General features: G+C 30.8%; 5 protein-coding genes across 5 annotated transcripts; 4 read left to right on the forward strand and 1 right to left on the reverse strand.

Annotated features, from left to right (window-relative positions):
• Window positions 1–850: 850 nt before the first annotated feature.
• PPH21 (phosphoprotein phosphatase 2A catalytic subunit PPH21) lies at window positions 851–2,083 on the forward strand (the record flags this gene model as incomplete). Its single annotated transcript, XM_064858300.1, has 1 exon — window positions 851–2,083. One exon carries the CDS (start codon window positions 851–853, stop codon window positions 2,081–2,083), a length of 1,233 nt encoding a protein of 410 aa, XP_064715007.1.
• A 2,414-nt stretch (window positions 2,084–4,497) lies between these two features.
• Window positions 4,498–5,103, forward strand: RDI1 (Rdi1p; the record flags this gene model as incomplete). The annotated part of the gene is made up of 1 exon (XM_064858301.1): window positions 4,498–5,103. One exon carries the CDS (start codon window positions 4,498–4,500, stop codon window positions 5,101–5,103), a length of 606 nt encoding a protein of 201 aa, XP_064715008.1.
• Window positions 5,104–6,166: 1,063 nt separating this feature from the next.
• Window positions 6,167–6,712, reverse strand: ARF2 (Arf family GTPase ARF2; the record flags this gene model as incomplete). The annotated part of the gene is made up of 1 exon (XM_064858302.1): window positions 6,167–6,712. One exon carries the CDS (start codon window positions 6,710–6,712, stop codon window positions 6,167–6,169), a length of 546 nt encoding a protein of 181 aa, XP_064715009.1.
• A 3,468-nt stretch (window positions 6,713–10,180) lies between these two features.
• Window positions 10,181–11,017, forward strand: SCM3 (Scm3p; the record flags this gene model as incomplete). The annotated part of the gene is made up of 1 exon (XM_064858303.1): window positions 10,181–11,017. One exon carries the CDS (start codon window positions 10,181–10,183, stop codon window positions 11,015–11,017), a length of 837 nt encoding a protein of 278 aa, XP_064715010.1.
• An 896-nt stretch (window positions 11,018–11,913) lies between these two features.
• Window positions 11,914–17,085, forward strand: RPO21 (DNA-directed RNA polymerase II subunit RPB1; the record flags this gene model as incomplete). Its single annotated transcript, XM_064858304.1, has 1 exon — window positions 11,914–17,085. One exon carries the CDS (start codon window positions 11,914–11,916, stop codon window positions 17,083–17,085), a length of 5,172 nt encoding a protein of 1,723 aa, XP_064715011.1.
• Window positions 17,086–17,661: the final 576 nt, after the last annotated feature.

A 17,661-nucleotide genomic window follows, 5' to 3' on the forward strand; every position in this document is an offset into this window, starting at 1 on the left:
AAAAAAAAGAAAAAAGAAAAAAGAAAAAAGAAAAATTGAAGGTGAAGCGAAGTGAAGTGACAAAAAAAAATAAGGGGAAGGTGACAAAATTCAGAAAGCAGTAGAAATCAAAAAGAAAAGAAAGGAAAAGAAAATAAAGGAGACTCAGGATTAACGCTGTCGTGTGTGTAAAAACAGGAACTATGAAATATGTTCGAACAGTAACTAACAACTGCTACTACTGTGACTATTGACCATTAACTACTTACTTATAACTGTATTTTATGTCTCTTGCTATGTTATACAGTGTAATATATAACAAGAATTTAGTCTAATATATAAGATAGCATTTTCTATTCTTTTCTTTTCTTTTTTTTATTGTTTCTTTAATACGTTTAATAAATACTACAATATTCAATAAGAACTTTTGTTGTAATAAGTTCGTTTTATTTTGGTGAGATTTAATTTTTGAGTTTTGTATTTGTATTTTTTTTTCGTCTTTTCTTCTATTTTGTTAGATCAGTAAAACAAAGACAAGATAAATACACAAGCAAGTAATCAATTAGTGATATTCAATCACTGTTACTGCTATTACTATCACTACTAATACAGTTTTACAAATTCTATTCTGCCTTAGTTTACTTCCCGTTCTTCATCATTTTTTATTATTATCATTCTCCCCCTTCCAAATTGTTCTTTTTTTTTTCTTTTACATATATAATTTTTTTTTTGTCTAAATTTTTAAAGGAAAATAAGAAGAAACGTATATCACATACACATTCACATACATTCATCCATACGTATAGTTATATATACACAATATTTGTTTATTTATATTCAAACTAATAAGATCAAATAATAATTACACATAATGGACATGGATATGGATATGGATATGGATGTACCTATGCATGATGCTATGTCAGAGCAATTGATTCCTACAATTAATGAAGATTCAAATAATTCTGATAATGAAAATAATGACAACACTAATAATACGATAAATTCTAACGGAAATAATAATGATAATAATAATAATAATAATAATAATAATAATAATAATAATATTACTAATAATGGTGGCAATGGCGGTGACAATGAGAATGATTACCAAGAGATAGATTTTAAACCTGGTTCCTCTGGTATAGCAGACAATAAATCAAATAAACCTTTAGAACTAAACCCTTCAAATATAAACCAATTAGATGCCTGGATTGAAAAATTATCCAAATGTGAGATCTTATCTGAAGATGACGTATCAAGACTTTGTAGAATGGCTGTAGACGTGTTACAATTTGAGGATAATGTCCAACCCGTTAATGTCCCTGTTACTATTTGTGGTGACATACATGGTCAATTCCATGATTTAATGGAGCTATTTAAGATTGGTGGTCCTTGTCCTGACACAAATTACTTATTTATGGGTGACTATGTCGATAGAGGTTATTACTCGGTGGAAACTGTCTCCTTTTTGGTGGCTATGAAAGTTAGATATCCTCATAGAATCACTATACTGAGGGGTAATCATGAATCAAGACAAATCACACAGGTTTATGGGTTTTATGATGAATGTTTGAGAAAGTATGGGAGTGCAAATGTTTGGAAAATGTTTACAGATCTGTTCGATTATTTCCCAATCACTGCATTGGTAGACAATAAGATTTTCTGTCTACATGGTGGGTTATCTCCAATGATAGAAACAATTGATCAGGTTAGAGAATTAAATAGGATACAAGAAGTTCCTCATGAGGGTCCCATGTGCGATTTATTATGGTCCGATCCCGATGATAGAGGTGGATGGGGTATTTCTCCAAGAGGTGCAGGCTTCACATTTGGTCAAGATATCAGTGAACAATTTAACCATACAAATGATTTGTCCTTGGTTGCTAGAGCACATCAATTAGTCATGGAGGGATATGCATGGTCACATCAGCAAAATGTCGTCACTATTTTTAGTGCTCCCAATTATTGTTATAGATGTGGGAATCAAGCTGCTATAATGGAAGTTGATGAAAATAATAATAGACAGTTCTTACAATACGATCCATCTGTTAGACCTGGTGAACCAACCGTAAGTAGGAAAACACCAGACTACTTTTTATGATATCATTCATTTCTTCTCATCAAGAACAACATTAAAATAAGAAATAAAAAAAAACTAAAAATAATAATAATAATAACAATAAAAAATAAAAATAATAAATAAATAACTAATTTTTTTAATTAGTTGATTAATCATAACCTATTATTTTTTTGTCTTCCCAAAAATATAAATATAAAATATATAAATATAAAAATAATGATGTACGCCTATTAAATTCCTTAACAATTCATCATATCAGTGAGTACTATATATTTATGTCAATTTTTTTTGTTTTATGTATCATTAAACTCCATGTTCAATATATATATATAGAGATCAATCAGCTGTCGCTATATTCTGAATCGTTTGTTTTTATAAGATTGCAAAGTAATTATGTGTATTTTGATATATATACATATACATAAAGTTAGAGGATAATAATAATTCTATCTACCATTATTGTTCTGGTAATGGTCACAATGGGTTGATATTTGTTCAAATACAAGAGATAGAACAGTATTTAAAAATGATACCTCCAGGCAAATCATTTTGAATACTTTAGATTTATTTCCCATTTAATCTAGATATATGATGTTAAGAATTATTTATCGCAGTTATAAGATCTCATGGATGTAATTTTTCTTAAGTACATTATTTTTTTGACTATCTGTGGTTTGGAAAGATAGCTCTGATTTTTTATTCTAAACTGATGTATTGTATTCTAGTCAACTGTTATTATTGTAAGATTTGCTTGGTGAGACTAATGACTTGAGCAAAGGAATATACCGTACGTCCTGCTAATGTATTCACACAATAGAGCATACTATGTATATGTGTAAAATATCAACATATAAGGCTAAATCTATTACTCGTTGTAATCATTTGGTTGTGTTTTTGTATTTTTTCTCTGCAAGATAAGACATATGTCATTTAATAATTTCATTTGCTGTCTCGTAATACATTTCTTAATTTGTTCCAGCTTACTTTTTACTTAAAAAAACTGTACTTTAGTTACTATTCCATTCTCATGTATGACGTTTTACTCTTTGAAAACTTAGTGTTGAAATCAACTATATCATATTTGTCTATATACTGGATTCTATTATTAATTACTTTAGCCCCAAATAGATTGGAGATATCATTTGGGATTTACTTTTATTTAAATGTATAGAATAGACAGGTTAAGATTGATATTCATCTCAGTGAATTATTTTGTTAAAAAGAATATACTAGCAGCAATAATGTATTTTGTAGAAGGTAAATATGGTAATTTACTAGTTCATTATCAGTTACGTTTGGTATGTGATGATCTAAATAAGTGCATGAATCATTGAAGAAAATAATATAACGATTCGTAGTCTCTATTCAAAAAAAGAACAAAAGTTACCAAAATAACATTTGAGTTGGCCTTAGTTTTACAAAGTTTTATATAGGATAAGGTAATTTCCTAATTTATCGTTGATTTGATTTAATTATTGTGGTGACATATATCCGATAAAAATTTGAGAAATCATTGTTCACTTTGGGTTTAGAAGAAATTACGAGTGGTTGGTTGATAATGTACACTATTGAAATGGCTATAAAAAAAATTCAATCTGTTATTTATTTTAAAAATGTTGTTATTGTAAGTTTGTCCTATTACGGTAGTAACTTTTTAAAAGTGATGTTCCATTGTAGAACTTAGATGGATAAAATCTTCCAAAATAATAATGTGTATATATACGACGCACATATATGTATATATATCAATAGTAACATTTTACGAGTTTCTTATTTTTGTGCTTGCTCGACTTTACAATCTTAAAATTCAAATTAATCTTCTCGAATTTTATGAACCTTTGCAAGTTAGTTGAATCTTCTAAATGGTTAATTATAATATTGGTAACATAAAATTAAATAGGATAGTAGCTTAGGTGACTCACCACGCAAAACATTCTTTCTCAAGTTTTTAGCCCTCTCTTCTCGAAAGACTTCATTAATTTTCTTTTTCTTTTTTTGGTTCGGTTATTTTTGTCTTCTCGAGGCTTTAAGAATGAAACACGCCAAAAAATAGTTTTTTTCTTCTTTTCTTTTCCTTTTTTCTTTTTTGGATATTTTTTGTATTTTATGAGGATCATTTGGAAATCGTAGACGTTATATAATTAATTTTTAAGGAGGTTTTGAAGAAAGGCATCTAAACCTTTCAATCGTGTTTTACATTGGTCAAACAGGTTTATATACTATGGATCAAAGTCGTTTCGTCTTGGTTTCATATACTTTCGACTAATTAATTGATCAGTTATATATTTTAGTAAGGACTAATCAATTTAGATTGCAAGCGATCTTCTTATTTTATTTCGTTACAGGAAGATTGGATCGAAACATTACCATATTATTATTACTATCAACTCAAATACTGTATACTATATAAAAAAAATAAAATAAAGTAAGCCAACATGTCTACTGAAAATGAATTCAAGGAATTTGATGATGAACAAAGTCAAGATCATTATAAGGTTTCTGCTAAGAAGACCTTAGATGAATATAAAACATTAGATGCAGAAGATGAATCATTGGCAAAGTGGAAGGAGTCTCTTGGATTATGTGCTGATGTGTTGCCTTTGGAATTCCCCGGAGATAAGAGAAGAGTTGTTATTAAAAAGATTCAATTGATCATCGATACTGAGAAAGAACCAATTACGTTTGATTTGACAAATGAACAGACTATTAAAGAATTGGCAAGCAAGCGTTATAAGATTAAAGAGAATTCGATTTATAAATTGAAGATAATATTCAAAGTTCAACATGAGATTATCACTGGGTTAAGATACGTTCAATATATTAAGAAAGCAGGGATTGCAGTAGATAAGATTGACGACCATTTAGGTTCTTATGCACCAAATACAAAAACTAAACCTGTATATGAGGTTGAGTTGCCTGAAAGTGAGGCACCAAGTGGCTTTTTAGCTAGAGGTAATTATAGTGCAGTTTCAAAATTTATTGATGATGATAAGGTCAATCATCTAACATTGAATTGGGGTGTTGAGATTGTTAAGAAATAAAAAAATACATTATCAGATTTCTTATTATGTTCTTGTCTATAAAAAATTATAGAAATATATATAACTTACGTATAGTTGTTCCCCAATATATGAATCAGAATTTACATTTTTATTAATATTTTGTCTAAAATAATACTCTCTGTCATAATTAGTTTTGGTTGGTTCATTACTAGTGTATGATAGTATTAAAAATATGTTTTTTAAATATACATGGAATATATTGATATTAAAAAAAAAATAATTTACCTGTCTATATGATTTACTATTTTAATAGTTATATGTCTTCTTATAAACACAGTTAGCGTTATTTTTGTATTTTTATTTTTTGTATTATTAGTATCCTTGGAGTAATATGCAATTTGTTTAAAATATTTTTTAATATTCAATAATATACAATATTCACGTCTTCCTTTTTTAGTTTATAAGTATCGCAACAGTTCTAAAGTTTAATCTGAAAAAAAAAATTCTCTAGGATACTTCAATCCTTATAATTGACTAATAACTGAAATAAAGTAAAGTTGAAAATAAAAATAAATATAAAACAATGTATAAAGAAAGTAGAAAAGTTTTTGATCTTTATATTTCTATTTAAGTTTATGTTACTGTAATTTTTGGTTTCTTTATATATTTTTATATTTTGTAGTAAAGATGCCACAACTCGGAATTTCCATGAAAAATGATACATTAAAATTGAAGTTTTTTTTCTCGTCGTAGAAATCATATCATGTGTATAAGAGATAAAAAGAAACTTCAATGTAAACATATACATCAGAAACCATTAAAGTTACCTTTGACTTTAACATATTTTCAATCATTACAAACTTAATATATAGTATCTTTCATTTTAGAATCTGATATGTAACTAAGATTTATATTACTTTTTCTGTTAAATTATAAAAATAGTATATAAAGATGGACAAATTCAATCAAAAAAGAAAAGCATGTTTAATTATATATACAATATACAGCCGTCTGCAATATATATTGTAATACTGACTTTTCAATTATCAGTATAATAGGTATGATTAATTTGGTCAAAATGGAGTGTTCCCATTCATTATATTTATGATTGGTTCTTTAAGTTGTTACTTAACCATTCTAAACCTTCGTATAAACCTTCACCAGAAGTGGCACAAGTGGATTGGATAAACCATGGACGGTTTCTAATTGAATGTAAGCCTAACTTTTCAGTGATTTCAGCAGCGGACATGGCTTCTGGTAAATCTTGCTTATTAGCGAAAACTAACCATACAGCATTTCTTAGTTCATCTTCATTTAACATTCTTTGCATAACCTCTCTTGCTTCACCAATACGTGATCTATCATTGGAGTCAACGACGAAGATAACACCTTCAGTGTTTCTGTAATAATGTCTCCATAAGGATCTGATTCTGTCTTGTCCACCAACATCCCAGACAGTGAAGGAAATGTTCTTATATTGAACAGTTTCGACATTGAAACCAATGGTTGGGATTGTGGTGATAACTTCACCTAACTTTAATTTATATAGAACGGTGGTCTTACCGGCACCATCAAGACCAACCATAAGAATACGCATTTCCCTGTTGCCAAAAAGGTTGCTGAACAATTTTGAAGCAAATAAACCCATTGCTGCACGTTATATCTTATCCTGTTGTTTCACTTGTTTATCTGTCCTGGAGAATTTGTCTCACAAAGACTCCTGTAACAACCAAGTATGAATATAAATCAATACAATAATTGATTATATAAATACAATTTTGTTTATTTCTTAAGTTATTTTTTTTCCTTTAATAAAAAAAAAAAAGAGAAAAAAAAGGAAGAAAAAAAAGGAAACATTGCACTCAGATCATTTCATACGTTATTATAAGGATATTTTTGATAGTTAATCCTCTAAATGGATGAATACATAATCATATGAAGAAACATCAGAACTCTTCGTATAACGATGAGAATCTATATATGAAAGAAAGAAATATTTGGATATGTAAGTTAACAACTAGAAAGAACATATCATTAAATAACGGCAACTATAATTATAGCAACGAACATATACATGCATGAATAGGTAATTGTTTTGTTACATCTTTTTTTGACATTTTGTTTCTTTCCTTTAGATCAATGTTTCGCATTCTACTCTTGCTATTCAATGCCATCGTGTTACTTATAATATTACAACTCTTCTTGATATGAACACCACTACAACTATTATTATTGGAATTTCAAATTGTATTTATCAACTATTTGTGTCCTTCATTATCCGTTCTACCTCTTTAATTATGATTATCTGATGATTTACTTTTTTAAATGGTTAGAATCACCTCATAATCTACATAATTATTTACATAAGATGCAGTGTCTGAAAATACAATATTAATTTCATTTAACATATTTTTTGTTTGCCATTTAAAATAGGATATCTGTCTGAATAATAAATGGTAGCATTGTCAAGTTTCATTATATCAACAAATTTAATTCTTGATTCAAATAAAATAAACAAAGATCTCCTATTATATAAATTCAAACAAAACCATTGCACATATGTATAACATTATTTCTTATTTTACCATATTGCTTATTTGTTAAATCATTAATATCATCAATATTATATGGATGTCCTTTATTAAATCCCTGGCATGAGAGATTACTTTTTAAGAGACACTTTTCTGTTTTTCCTAGGTTATTATCAGCATACATTTCATTATTATTACTATGATCATTATCGAAGTAACATATATTATTCTAAAATGTATCTTAACCCTCTCTTTCATTGTTAGTACCCCCCCCCTCATCATTTATTACAGTTTCTATTTCAATTTCTTGTTAGTTAGATGGACTACCTTCTTAATTCCTTCTTCGTCTATCATTCAGTAAATAGAAAGCAAAAAAAAAAAGAAAAAACAGATTCCAAGGTAAGTCTTTCTCAAATAATATTATTCTATTTTATCTGAGATCAAAGTACTCATTTTATAAAGTGTAAAATACACAACAACAATAGCCAATGCAATGGTTGTATCCCAGATATAAAAACATCGAAAATATAACATGCTTAGGAAGAAATAACATATAATATTGTGAAAGAAAAAAAAATAAATACCCAATAGTTTCAATATAATTTGTAATGCTTTTAAATCTTGCATCTAATAAAAATAATTCAACAAAACAATTATTTACTATACGTCCCCATGTTGAAAAAAATGCAATAATAAACCTGCAAACAAAAAACTACAGTAACAGAGATTAAGTTGTATATTTTAATTATAGTTTTAATATCGATTACAAAAAAAATAGACAATGTCAAAACCATTCCCACCTATATCAAAACATTTCTCTCATCTAAATATTCATCGAGAAACAGCCCAAATATACTAAATACTATAATAACAACATATATTTCCAATGAAATCACATATGGCTGGCTTAATTCTGTGATGTAAAAACAATCTTAGCCTTTGATAAAAAATAAAATGTATCCCATAAATTGTTGAGAGTCTTCAATTATTATTTCTGTAAAAATTCTAAGGCCATGTTCACGTCTATCTCCACTTGATTTGACATAATCTTAAATTAAAGTTTAACTGAAGAATGTCCCATAATCATACATAACTTTAATTCCATTAAGTCCTTCTAGTAATTTTAGATCAACTTATAGCACACTTCTTAAGAAAAATAATGACTTAACTGCATTATCGATTTTATTAATAAAATATCTAAAACCCTTCCAATAAAAACAAATCATACTTATGACCGAGAAAACTAACCAAATGGATTATAACCCTAATGGGATTCTATGTACATATAAATCATTTCCTAACTGTATACTTTGAACTATTCCATTAAACACTAACAGCTCAATCATAATTAAATGGTAAAATGAAAAGATTATACCACCTTTCAAACGCCTTTTTCCTGTTTCTACTTGATACAAAAGAATTATTGTAGATATTAGCCATATACTAACAACTGAGATAACACATCCCAACAGTGATAATAGACACTCCATGTATGGTAGCAGCATAAGCCCTACTGTCCCATAGCATCTCTCTAGTAAAAACAGTAAAACTTTCAAATTTTTTGTGCAGTAATTTGTAATGATATTCGAATAATAAACAATAATAAATTGGACACAATAATGGTTAATTTTCCACTATATCCATAATAAATGACAAGTCCATGAAAGAATCATAAAAAAGTAACTAAAAAAAAGAATGACACAAAGATTAATATTTACCTATTAAAAACCTTGAATGGATCCCCAGTTATCTCTTCGGTAAATACAGGTAATTTTATTGCACTATTATTCAACCCAGTATCATATCCAAATAAAAGCCCACTTACTGTAATAGGCAAACCCATCAATAAGGTCATGACTTTGGATTTTAAGGGTAATAACTATGACAGTACTCTTTGATATTCACCAGAAACTACCTTTCCATTTTTACCTATAGTGTTCCCTACATGTGCAAATATAAACAAAAAATAAATGATCCGCCATAAGCACTATTGCGATTGTAACTATTATTACCGTCGGTATAGTTTCTATTGGAAACTAAAATATATATTATTATTTTCTTTCATATTCTCATAGTAATTACCTATAATAAAAATATTGTTTGGCATTGAAAGAGATAAATTCCCTTTATATTGTGTTTCTAAGTTTATTTCATGTTATTGACCATTCAATACTATTGATTAAGCATCTTTCTTGTTTTGCTTTCATTTAAACAAACATCGGCAGAAATGTAGAAAAAATTGCGATAAACATAAGATAATCTATATATGTTCGTATGTATGATTCTATAACGCTTGTCTCTCAGTTAATAGATGCTAATAAACTGAAATAAACTCAATCTCATCACATTCGGTTCCATTCTTATCATTATTATTTTTATTATTTTTATTATCTTTATCTTTTTTTTTTTTTCAAAAGTTTTCAATAAATGACAAGAAGGGAAAAAAGAAGAAAGAGGTACTACAATAGGACACATGCTCCAAAATCTACAAAACTGTAAAGGATAAAAACTGTTTAAATTCTCTTTTGATAGCAGATGACATTTTGTATATATTAAAGCATCAGGATATCTATTAACTACTTAAAATGGCAAAAAAAAAGACGGAAGAGAAATTGAAGAACAAAAATCAAAACAAAAAAAAAGTTCTTCTTACCAAAAAATCTTTACATGGTGCAATAAAAGGGTTATTAAATGACATTAAGAGAGATACCACTGTTAGGAAATCAACGAGCCATGATTTATTAAATCCAACTTCATTTAAAAATAAGAAGCGTTCTCATGTAACGAGTAACAATTCCACCACTACTACTAGTACTACTATTAGTAACGGCGATAAAATAATAAAACGGAAAACCAAAATAAACGATTCACAGTTAGAATATTTAGAAAAAAATGGTATCATATATATTAAATCAAAGGAAAACAGATTCATACCTAAGCTAACGGATGATGAACTAATGGTAAGGCATAAAAAGGCAGATGAAACAATGAGAGATGTATGGAACAAGATTATTGAGAAATATGAAAATGTTGTAGATCAGGGTGATGTTTTAAATTTACAAACAGGTGAAATAATAGAAGATCATGGACATTTAAAAGGTGATAATACCAGATTACCTTTGGTTGATCGTATAACCACTTCTTATAAAACTAGCATCATGGATATCTTATATAAAGAAGAAGAAGAAAAAGAAGAAAAAGAAAGAAAACAAATACGGAAAAAAGATAAACTCATACCCAACAATAAAGAATCCCTTGTTGCAGGGTTATCGGATAAGAAAACTAAATGCCAACAAGCTTCAGCTAAAAGCCTATGGGACCCATCAGATAATGATAATGATAACTATGAAGATGTTGCTAATTCTGATGACATTGAAATTAATATAAAAGAAAACAGTGATGAAGAGAATGTGTGGCTTTGATACTGGTATTAATACATAGCATAATTATAGTAACACCAATTTATAGACCTCTATATAACGTTAGTAGCACGTATTGATAACATCATTACTATATAGACTATTGGAATAATGACACTAATGACACCGCTGGAATTCGAACACCTGCCCACGGTCTTTACTAATGAAACTGATAGGGTTACCCGACCCATCACTATCTACGAAATGTGTTGGAACTGATAATTAAGTGAAGAAAAAAGAAAACAAAGGAGAAGAGAAAAAAAATTGACGAAAATCGACCAAAATTGAAGTGAAATTTTTAAAAAAACATTATAAACAATAATCAACTATTAACAATGTTTGATTGGTAAAAGATAGAGTAAAAATATATATTAGCACGCATTAACCTTAATTTTCTTTATTGTTCCTTTTTAGTTTGTAATTGAGTTAAACCAGAACTTTCTCAGTGCACTAGAAAGGTGAGTGATATTGCTATTTACATATTATAAGCAATTTCTATACTCGGATTATATCTTATTAAAAAGAACGTTTTCCGTGGTGCTACTTCCCTTCTAGACTACCCTCATTTATATTACACCTCTTTTTCTTAATTATTTAACATATTTCATTACTCTTTTTCATTTTAATTATTCCATAGAACAAAAATATAGTAAAAAAAGATCTATTACTCCTAACCCCCTCTGTATTATAAACCCATTCGACTCAAGTGAAATAAAAAAAAACTTTAATAAAACCTTCATAATCATACAAATATTAGTATATCATTATTTTATTTCCACTTATTGTCATACAAATAACTATATTTCCGAAAATTATTTTGATCCAGTAATATAAACTCTTATATATTTATACAGATATACAACATAAACTACAATAAAATAGAAAAAAAAACATTGAAAATGGTTGGTCAACAATATTCAAGTGCTCCATTACGTACTGTTAAAGAAGTTCAATTTGGTCTGTTTTCTCCTGAAGAAATCCGTGCCATTAGTGTGGCCAAGATTAGATTTCCTGAAACTATGGATGAAACCCAAACAAGAGCAAAGATTGGTGGGTTAAACGATCCCAGACTGGGTTCTATAGATAGAAATTTAAGATGTCAAACCTGTCAAGAAAGTATGAATGAATGTCCTGGTCATTTTGGTCATATTGATTTAGCCAAACCTGTGTTTCATATTGGGTTTATTACAAGAATCAAAAAGGTTTGTGAGTCTGTTTGCATGCATTGTGGTAAATTATTATTAGATGAACATAACGAACAAATGCGCCAAGCCATACGCATAAAAGATCCAAAGAAAAGGTTTAATGCTGTTTGGACTCTTTGTAAAACTAAAATGATTTGTGAAACCGACGTACCTTCTGAAACGGATCCAACACAACTAGTATCAAGAGGTGGGTGTGGTAACGCACAGCCAACAATTCGTAAAGATGGTTTGAAACTGGTTGGTAGTTGGAAAAAGGATAAAATAAATGACGGTGAAGAGCCTGAGCAAAGAGTTTTAAGTACAGAGGAAATCTTAAATATCTTCAAACACATTTCTCCGGAAGATTCAACAAGATTAGGGTTTAATGAAGAATTTTCTCGTCCTGAGTGGATGATCCTAACCGTTTTACCTGTTCCACCACCACCAGTTCGTCCATCTATTTCATTTAATGAATCTCAAAGAGGTGAGGATGATTTGACTTTCAAATTGGCTGATATCCTAAAAGCAAACATCAGTCTGGAAACATTAGAACATAATGGTGCTCCACATCATGCCATCGAGGAAGCAGAAAGTTTATTGCAATTTCATGTTGCAACATATATGGACAATGATATTGCAGGGCAGCCACAGGCACTTCAAAAATCAGGTCGTCCAGTCAAATCTATCCGTGCTCGTTTAAAAGGTAAAGAAGGTCGTATTAGAGGTAATCTAATGGGTAAGCGTGTGGATTTCTCTGCAAGAACAGTTATCTCAGGTGATCCTAATCTAGATCTAGATCAAGTTGGTGTCCCTAAATCGATTGCTAGAACTTTGACATACCCAGAAGTTGTTACACCATATAATATTGACAGACTAACGCAATTAGTTCGTAATGGACCAAATGAACACCCAGGTGCTAAATATGTTATCCGTGATAATGGTGATCGTATTGACTTAAGATATAGTAAAAGAGCAGGTGACATTCAATTACAGTACGGTTGGAAAGTGGAGCGTCATATTGTCGATGATGATCCTGTCTTATTCAACCGTCAACCATCTTTACATAAAATGTCAATGATGGCTCATAGAGTTAAAGTGGTTCCATATTCTACATTTAGATTGAATCTTTCTGTTACTTCTCCATATAATGCAGATTTCGATGGTGATGAAATGAATCTACATGTCCCTCAATCTGAAGAAACTAAAGCAGAATTATCCCAATTATGTGCAGTTCCACTACAGATTGTTTCCCCACAAAGTAATAAACCATGTATGGGTATTGTGCAGGATACATTGTGTGGTATTCGTATTTTAACATTGAAGGACACTTTCTTGGAATTAGATCATGTACTAAATATGCTATATTGGATTCCTGATTGGGATGGTGTTATTCCAACTCCAGCAATTGTCAAACCTAAACCATTATGGACCGGTAAACAAATATTATCTGCTGCAATCCCTAAAGGTATCCATTTGCAACGTTTTGATGAAGGTACCACACTATTATCACCAAAGGATAACGGTATGCTTATTATTGATGGTCAAATTATCTTTGGTGTTGTAGATAAAAAGACCGTTGGATCTTCAAGTGGTGGTTTGATACATGTTGTAACAAGAGAGAAAGGTCCGTATGTATGTGCAAGATTATTTGGTAATATTCAAAAAGTTGTTAATTTCTGGTTGCTACACAATGGTTTCTCCACAGGTATTGGTGATACCATCGCTGATGGTGCAACTATTAAAGAAATTACAGAAACTATTGCTGAAGCTAAAAGAAAGGTTGAAGAAGTTACAAAGGAAGCACAAGCCAATTTGTTAACAGCTAAACACGGTATGACACTTCGTGAATCCTTTGAAGATAACGTGCTACGTTACTTAAACGAGGCCAGAGATAAAGCAGGTCGTTTGGCAGAAGTTAATTTAAATGATACCAATAATGTGAAACAAATGGTAAGTGCTGGTTCAAAGGGTTCTTTCATTAATATCGCGCAGATGTCTGCTTGTGTTGGCCAACAATCTGTTGAAGGTAAGCGTATTGGTTATGGTTTTGTTGATCGTACTCTACCTCACTTTTCCAAAGATGATTATTCTCCAGAATCTAAAGGTTTTGTTGAAAACTCATATTTGAGAGGGTTGACTCCACAAGAATTTTTTTTCCATGCTATGGGTGGTCGTGAAGGTTTAATTGATACTGCCGTCAAAACTGCTGAAACCGGTTATATTCAACGTCGTTTAGTTAAGGCCCTAGAAGATATTATGGTTCATTATGATAATACTATTAGAAATTCATTAGGAAATGTTATTCAATTTATCTATGGTGAAGATGGTATAGATGCCTCATATATAGAAAAACAATCTATTGATACCATTGGAGGCTCGGATGTTGCATTTGAAAAGAAATACAGAGTTGATCTATTAAATGTTGAACACTCCTTAGATCCAACCCTACTAGAATCTGGTTTTGAAATCATGGGCAATCTAAAGCTTCAATCGTTATTAGATGAAGAATACAAACAATTGGTTGAAGACCGTAAATTCTTGAGAGATGTCTTTATTGATGGTGAATCTAACTGGCCATTACCTGTTAACATTAGACGTATCATTCAAAATTCTCAACAAACCTTTAGAATTGACTATTCTAAGCCATCTGATTTGACAATTCGTGATATCATTGATGGGGTAAAAGGTTTACAATCAAGACTTATTGTACTTCGTGGTAAAAGTGACATAATACAGCGCGCCCAAGAGGATGCAGTGACACTATTCTGCTGTTTGGTACGTTCACGTTTAGCTACTAGAAGAGTTTTACAAGAATACAGATTAACTAAAGAAGCCTTTGAATGGGTACTGAATAATATTGAGGCACAATTCTTACGTTCAGTTGTTCACCCAGGTGAAATGGTTGGTGTTTTGGCTGCACAATCTATTGGTGAACCCGCTACGCAAATGACTTTAAATACATTCCATTTTGCTGGTGTTGCCTCTAAAAAGGTTACTTCTGGTGTCCCACGTTTGAAAGAAATTTTGAATGTCGCAAAGAATATGAAAACACCTTCTTTAACCGTATATTTAGAAGATGGATACTCATCAGATCAAGAAAAGGCTAAACTAATCAGATCTGCAATTGAACATACTACTTTAAAGAGTGTCACGGTGGCATCAGAAATTTACTATGACCCTGATCCACGTTCTACAGTTATCGAAGAAGATGAAGAAATTATTCAATTACACTTTTCATTGCTGGATGATGAAATGGAAGCTTCTTTGGATCAACAATCTCCTTGGTTACTACGTTTAGAATTAGACCGTGCTGCAATGAACGATAAAGATTTGACTATGGGTCAAGTTGGTGAAAGAATTAAAGAAACTTTTAAGAACGACTTATTTGTCATTTGGTCTGAAGATAATGCTGAGAAATTAATCATACGTTGTCGTGTTGTTCGTCCAAAATCATTAGATGCAGAAACTGAAGCAGAGGAAGATCATATGCTAAAGAAAATAGAAAATACCATGCTTGAAAATATCACTCTTCGTGGTGTTGAAAATATTGAGCGTGTGGTTATGATGAAATATGATCGTAAAGTACCTAGCGAAACCGGTGAATACCAAAAGGTTCCTGAATGGGTATTAGAATCAGATGGTGTAAATCTTGCTGAAGTAATGCAAGTCCCTGGTGTCGATGCCACCAGAATATACACAAATTCCTTCATTGATATTATGGAAGTTCTAGGTATTGAAGCAGGCCGTGCCGCTTTGTATAAAGAAGTTTACAATGTCATTGCATCCGATGGTTCTTATGTTAACTACCGTCATATGGCTTTATTAGTTGACGTCATGACCACACAAGGTGGTTTAACATCTATTACTCGTCATGGTTTCAACAGAGCAAATACTGGTGCTTTGATGAGATGTTCTTTTGAAGAAACTGTAGAAATTCTTTTCGAAGCTGGTGCTGCTGCGGAATTAGATGATTGTCGTGGTGTTTCTGAAAATGTTTTATTAGGCCAAATGGCTCCAGTTGGTACTGGTGCATTTGATGTGATGATCGACGAAGAATCTCTAGTCAAATATATGCCTGAACAAAAGATAACAGAGTTGGAAGTTGGAGAGGAAGGTGGTGCAACTCCATATGCTGATGATCATGGTTTGATTAATGCTGATATTGATGTCAAAGATGAATTAATGTTTTCACCATTAGTTGACTCAGGTGCATCTGATTCAATGTCAGGTGGATTTACTGCTTATGGTGGTGCAGACTACGGTAGTGCTACTTCCCCATTTACCTCATACGGTGATGCTCCTGCTTCTCCAGGATTTGGGGGTGTATCATCACCAGGGTTTTCTCCAACTTCTCCCTCTTACAGTCCTACGTCACCATCGTACTCCCCAACATCCCCGTCATATTCACCAACCTCTCCATCCTACAGTCCTACGTCACCTTCTTATTCCCCAACATCACCTTCATACTCACCTACTTCACCATCATATTCTCCAACATCACCTTCATATTCCCCAACATCCCCATCATATTCACCAACCTCTCCTTCTTATAGTCCTACATCACCCTCGTATTCTCCAACATCTCCATCATACAGTCCAACGTCTCCATCCTACTCCCCAACCTCCCCATCTTACAGTCCAACGTCTCCATCCTACTCCCCAACGTCTCCATCCTACAGTCCTACGTCACCTTCTTATTCCCCAACATCACCTTCATACTCACCTACTTCACCATCGTATTCTCCAACATCACCTTCATATTCCCCAACATCTCCAACTTACTCTCCCACATCACCATCTTATTCTCCAACATCACCATCATATAGTCCTGGATCGCCAAGACATTCTCCAAATTCTAACAGTACAGATAAGAAAGAAAATGAATAATTACTGAAAGACAAAATATAATTTTATTTATAACCTCTGTTTGATGATAATATGCCTCTTATTTCTTTAGGATATGTTTATATGTATAATATAGAAACTAGAAAATTTAACGAAAATTTACGTTTATTACTAACATAAACAATATTTTAATATTTAGATTTAATAGTTGTACATCCACCTACGAATATATATTTACAATGTCTAAAGCGTTAACTATATCAATTGTATGTAATTCTTTTCTGTAAGAAGTCTTAATTGGAAATCCTGGAATACGTTGTCTATGAGTAACACCGAATATCGAGGTAAAAGACTTAGAATAGTCAAAAGTCTGAGTCCCAGATTGTGAGTATATTCGAATGAACGAACGATTGTTTGATGGATATTGGTGACAAGTCACTGAGAAGTTTATTTTTGAAATCTTTGCTTATTTACAAATGGTGCTAAGGGTAATCATCAACATTAACATTTATATTCTATTTAATAGGTTCCATCTAGAAGAAAAATAAGACAATAATATGGATAACCAAAATTAATCTATCTATTAGTTAGAATCAACCAATTATATAATTTGTAAAT

Source organism: Arxiozyma heterogenica, assembly GCF_036370985.1.
Source record: "Arxiozyma heterogenica strain weizmannii chromosome Unknown scaffold_17, whole genome shotgun sequence".
In the NCBI taxonomy this organism is placed as follows: Eukaryota; Fungi; Ascomycota; class Saccharomycetes; order Saccharomycetales; family Saccharomycetaceae; genus Arxiozyma; species Arxiozyma heterogenica.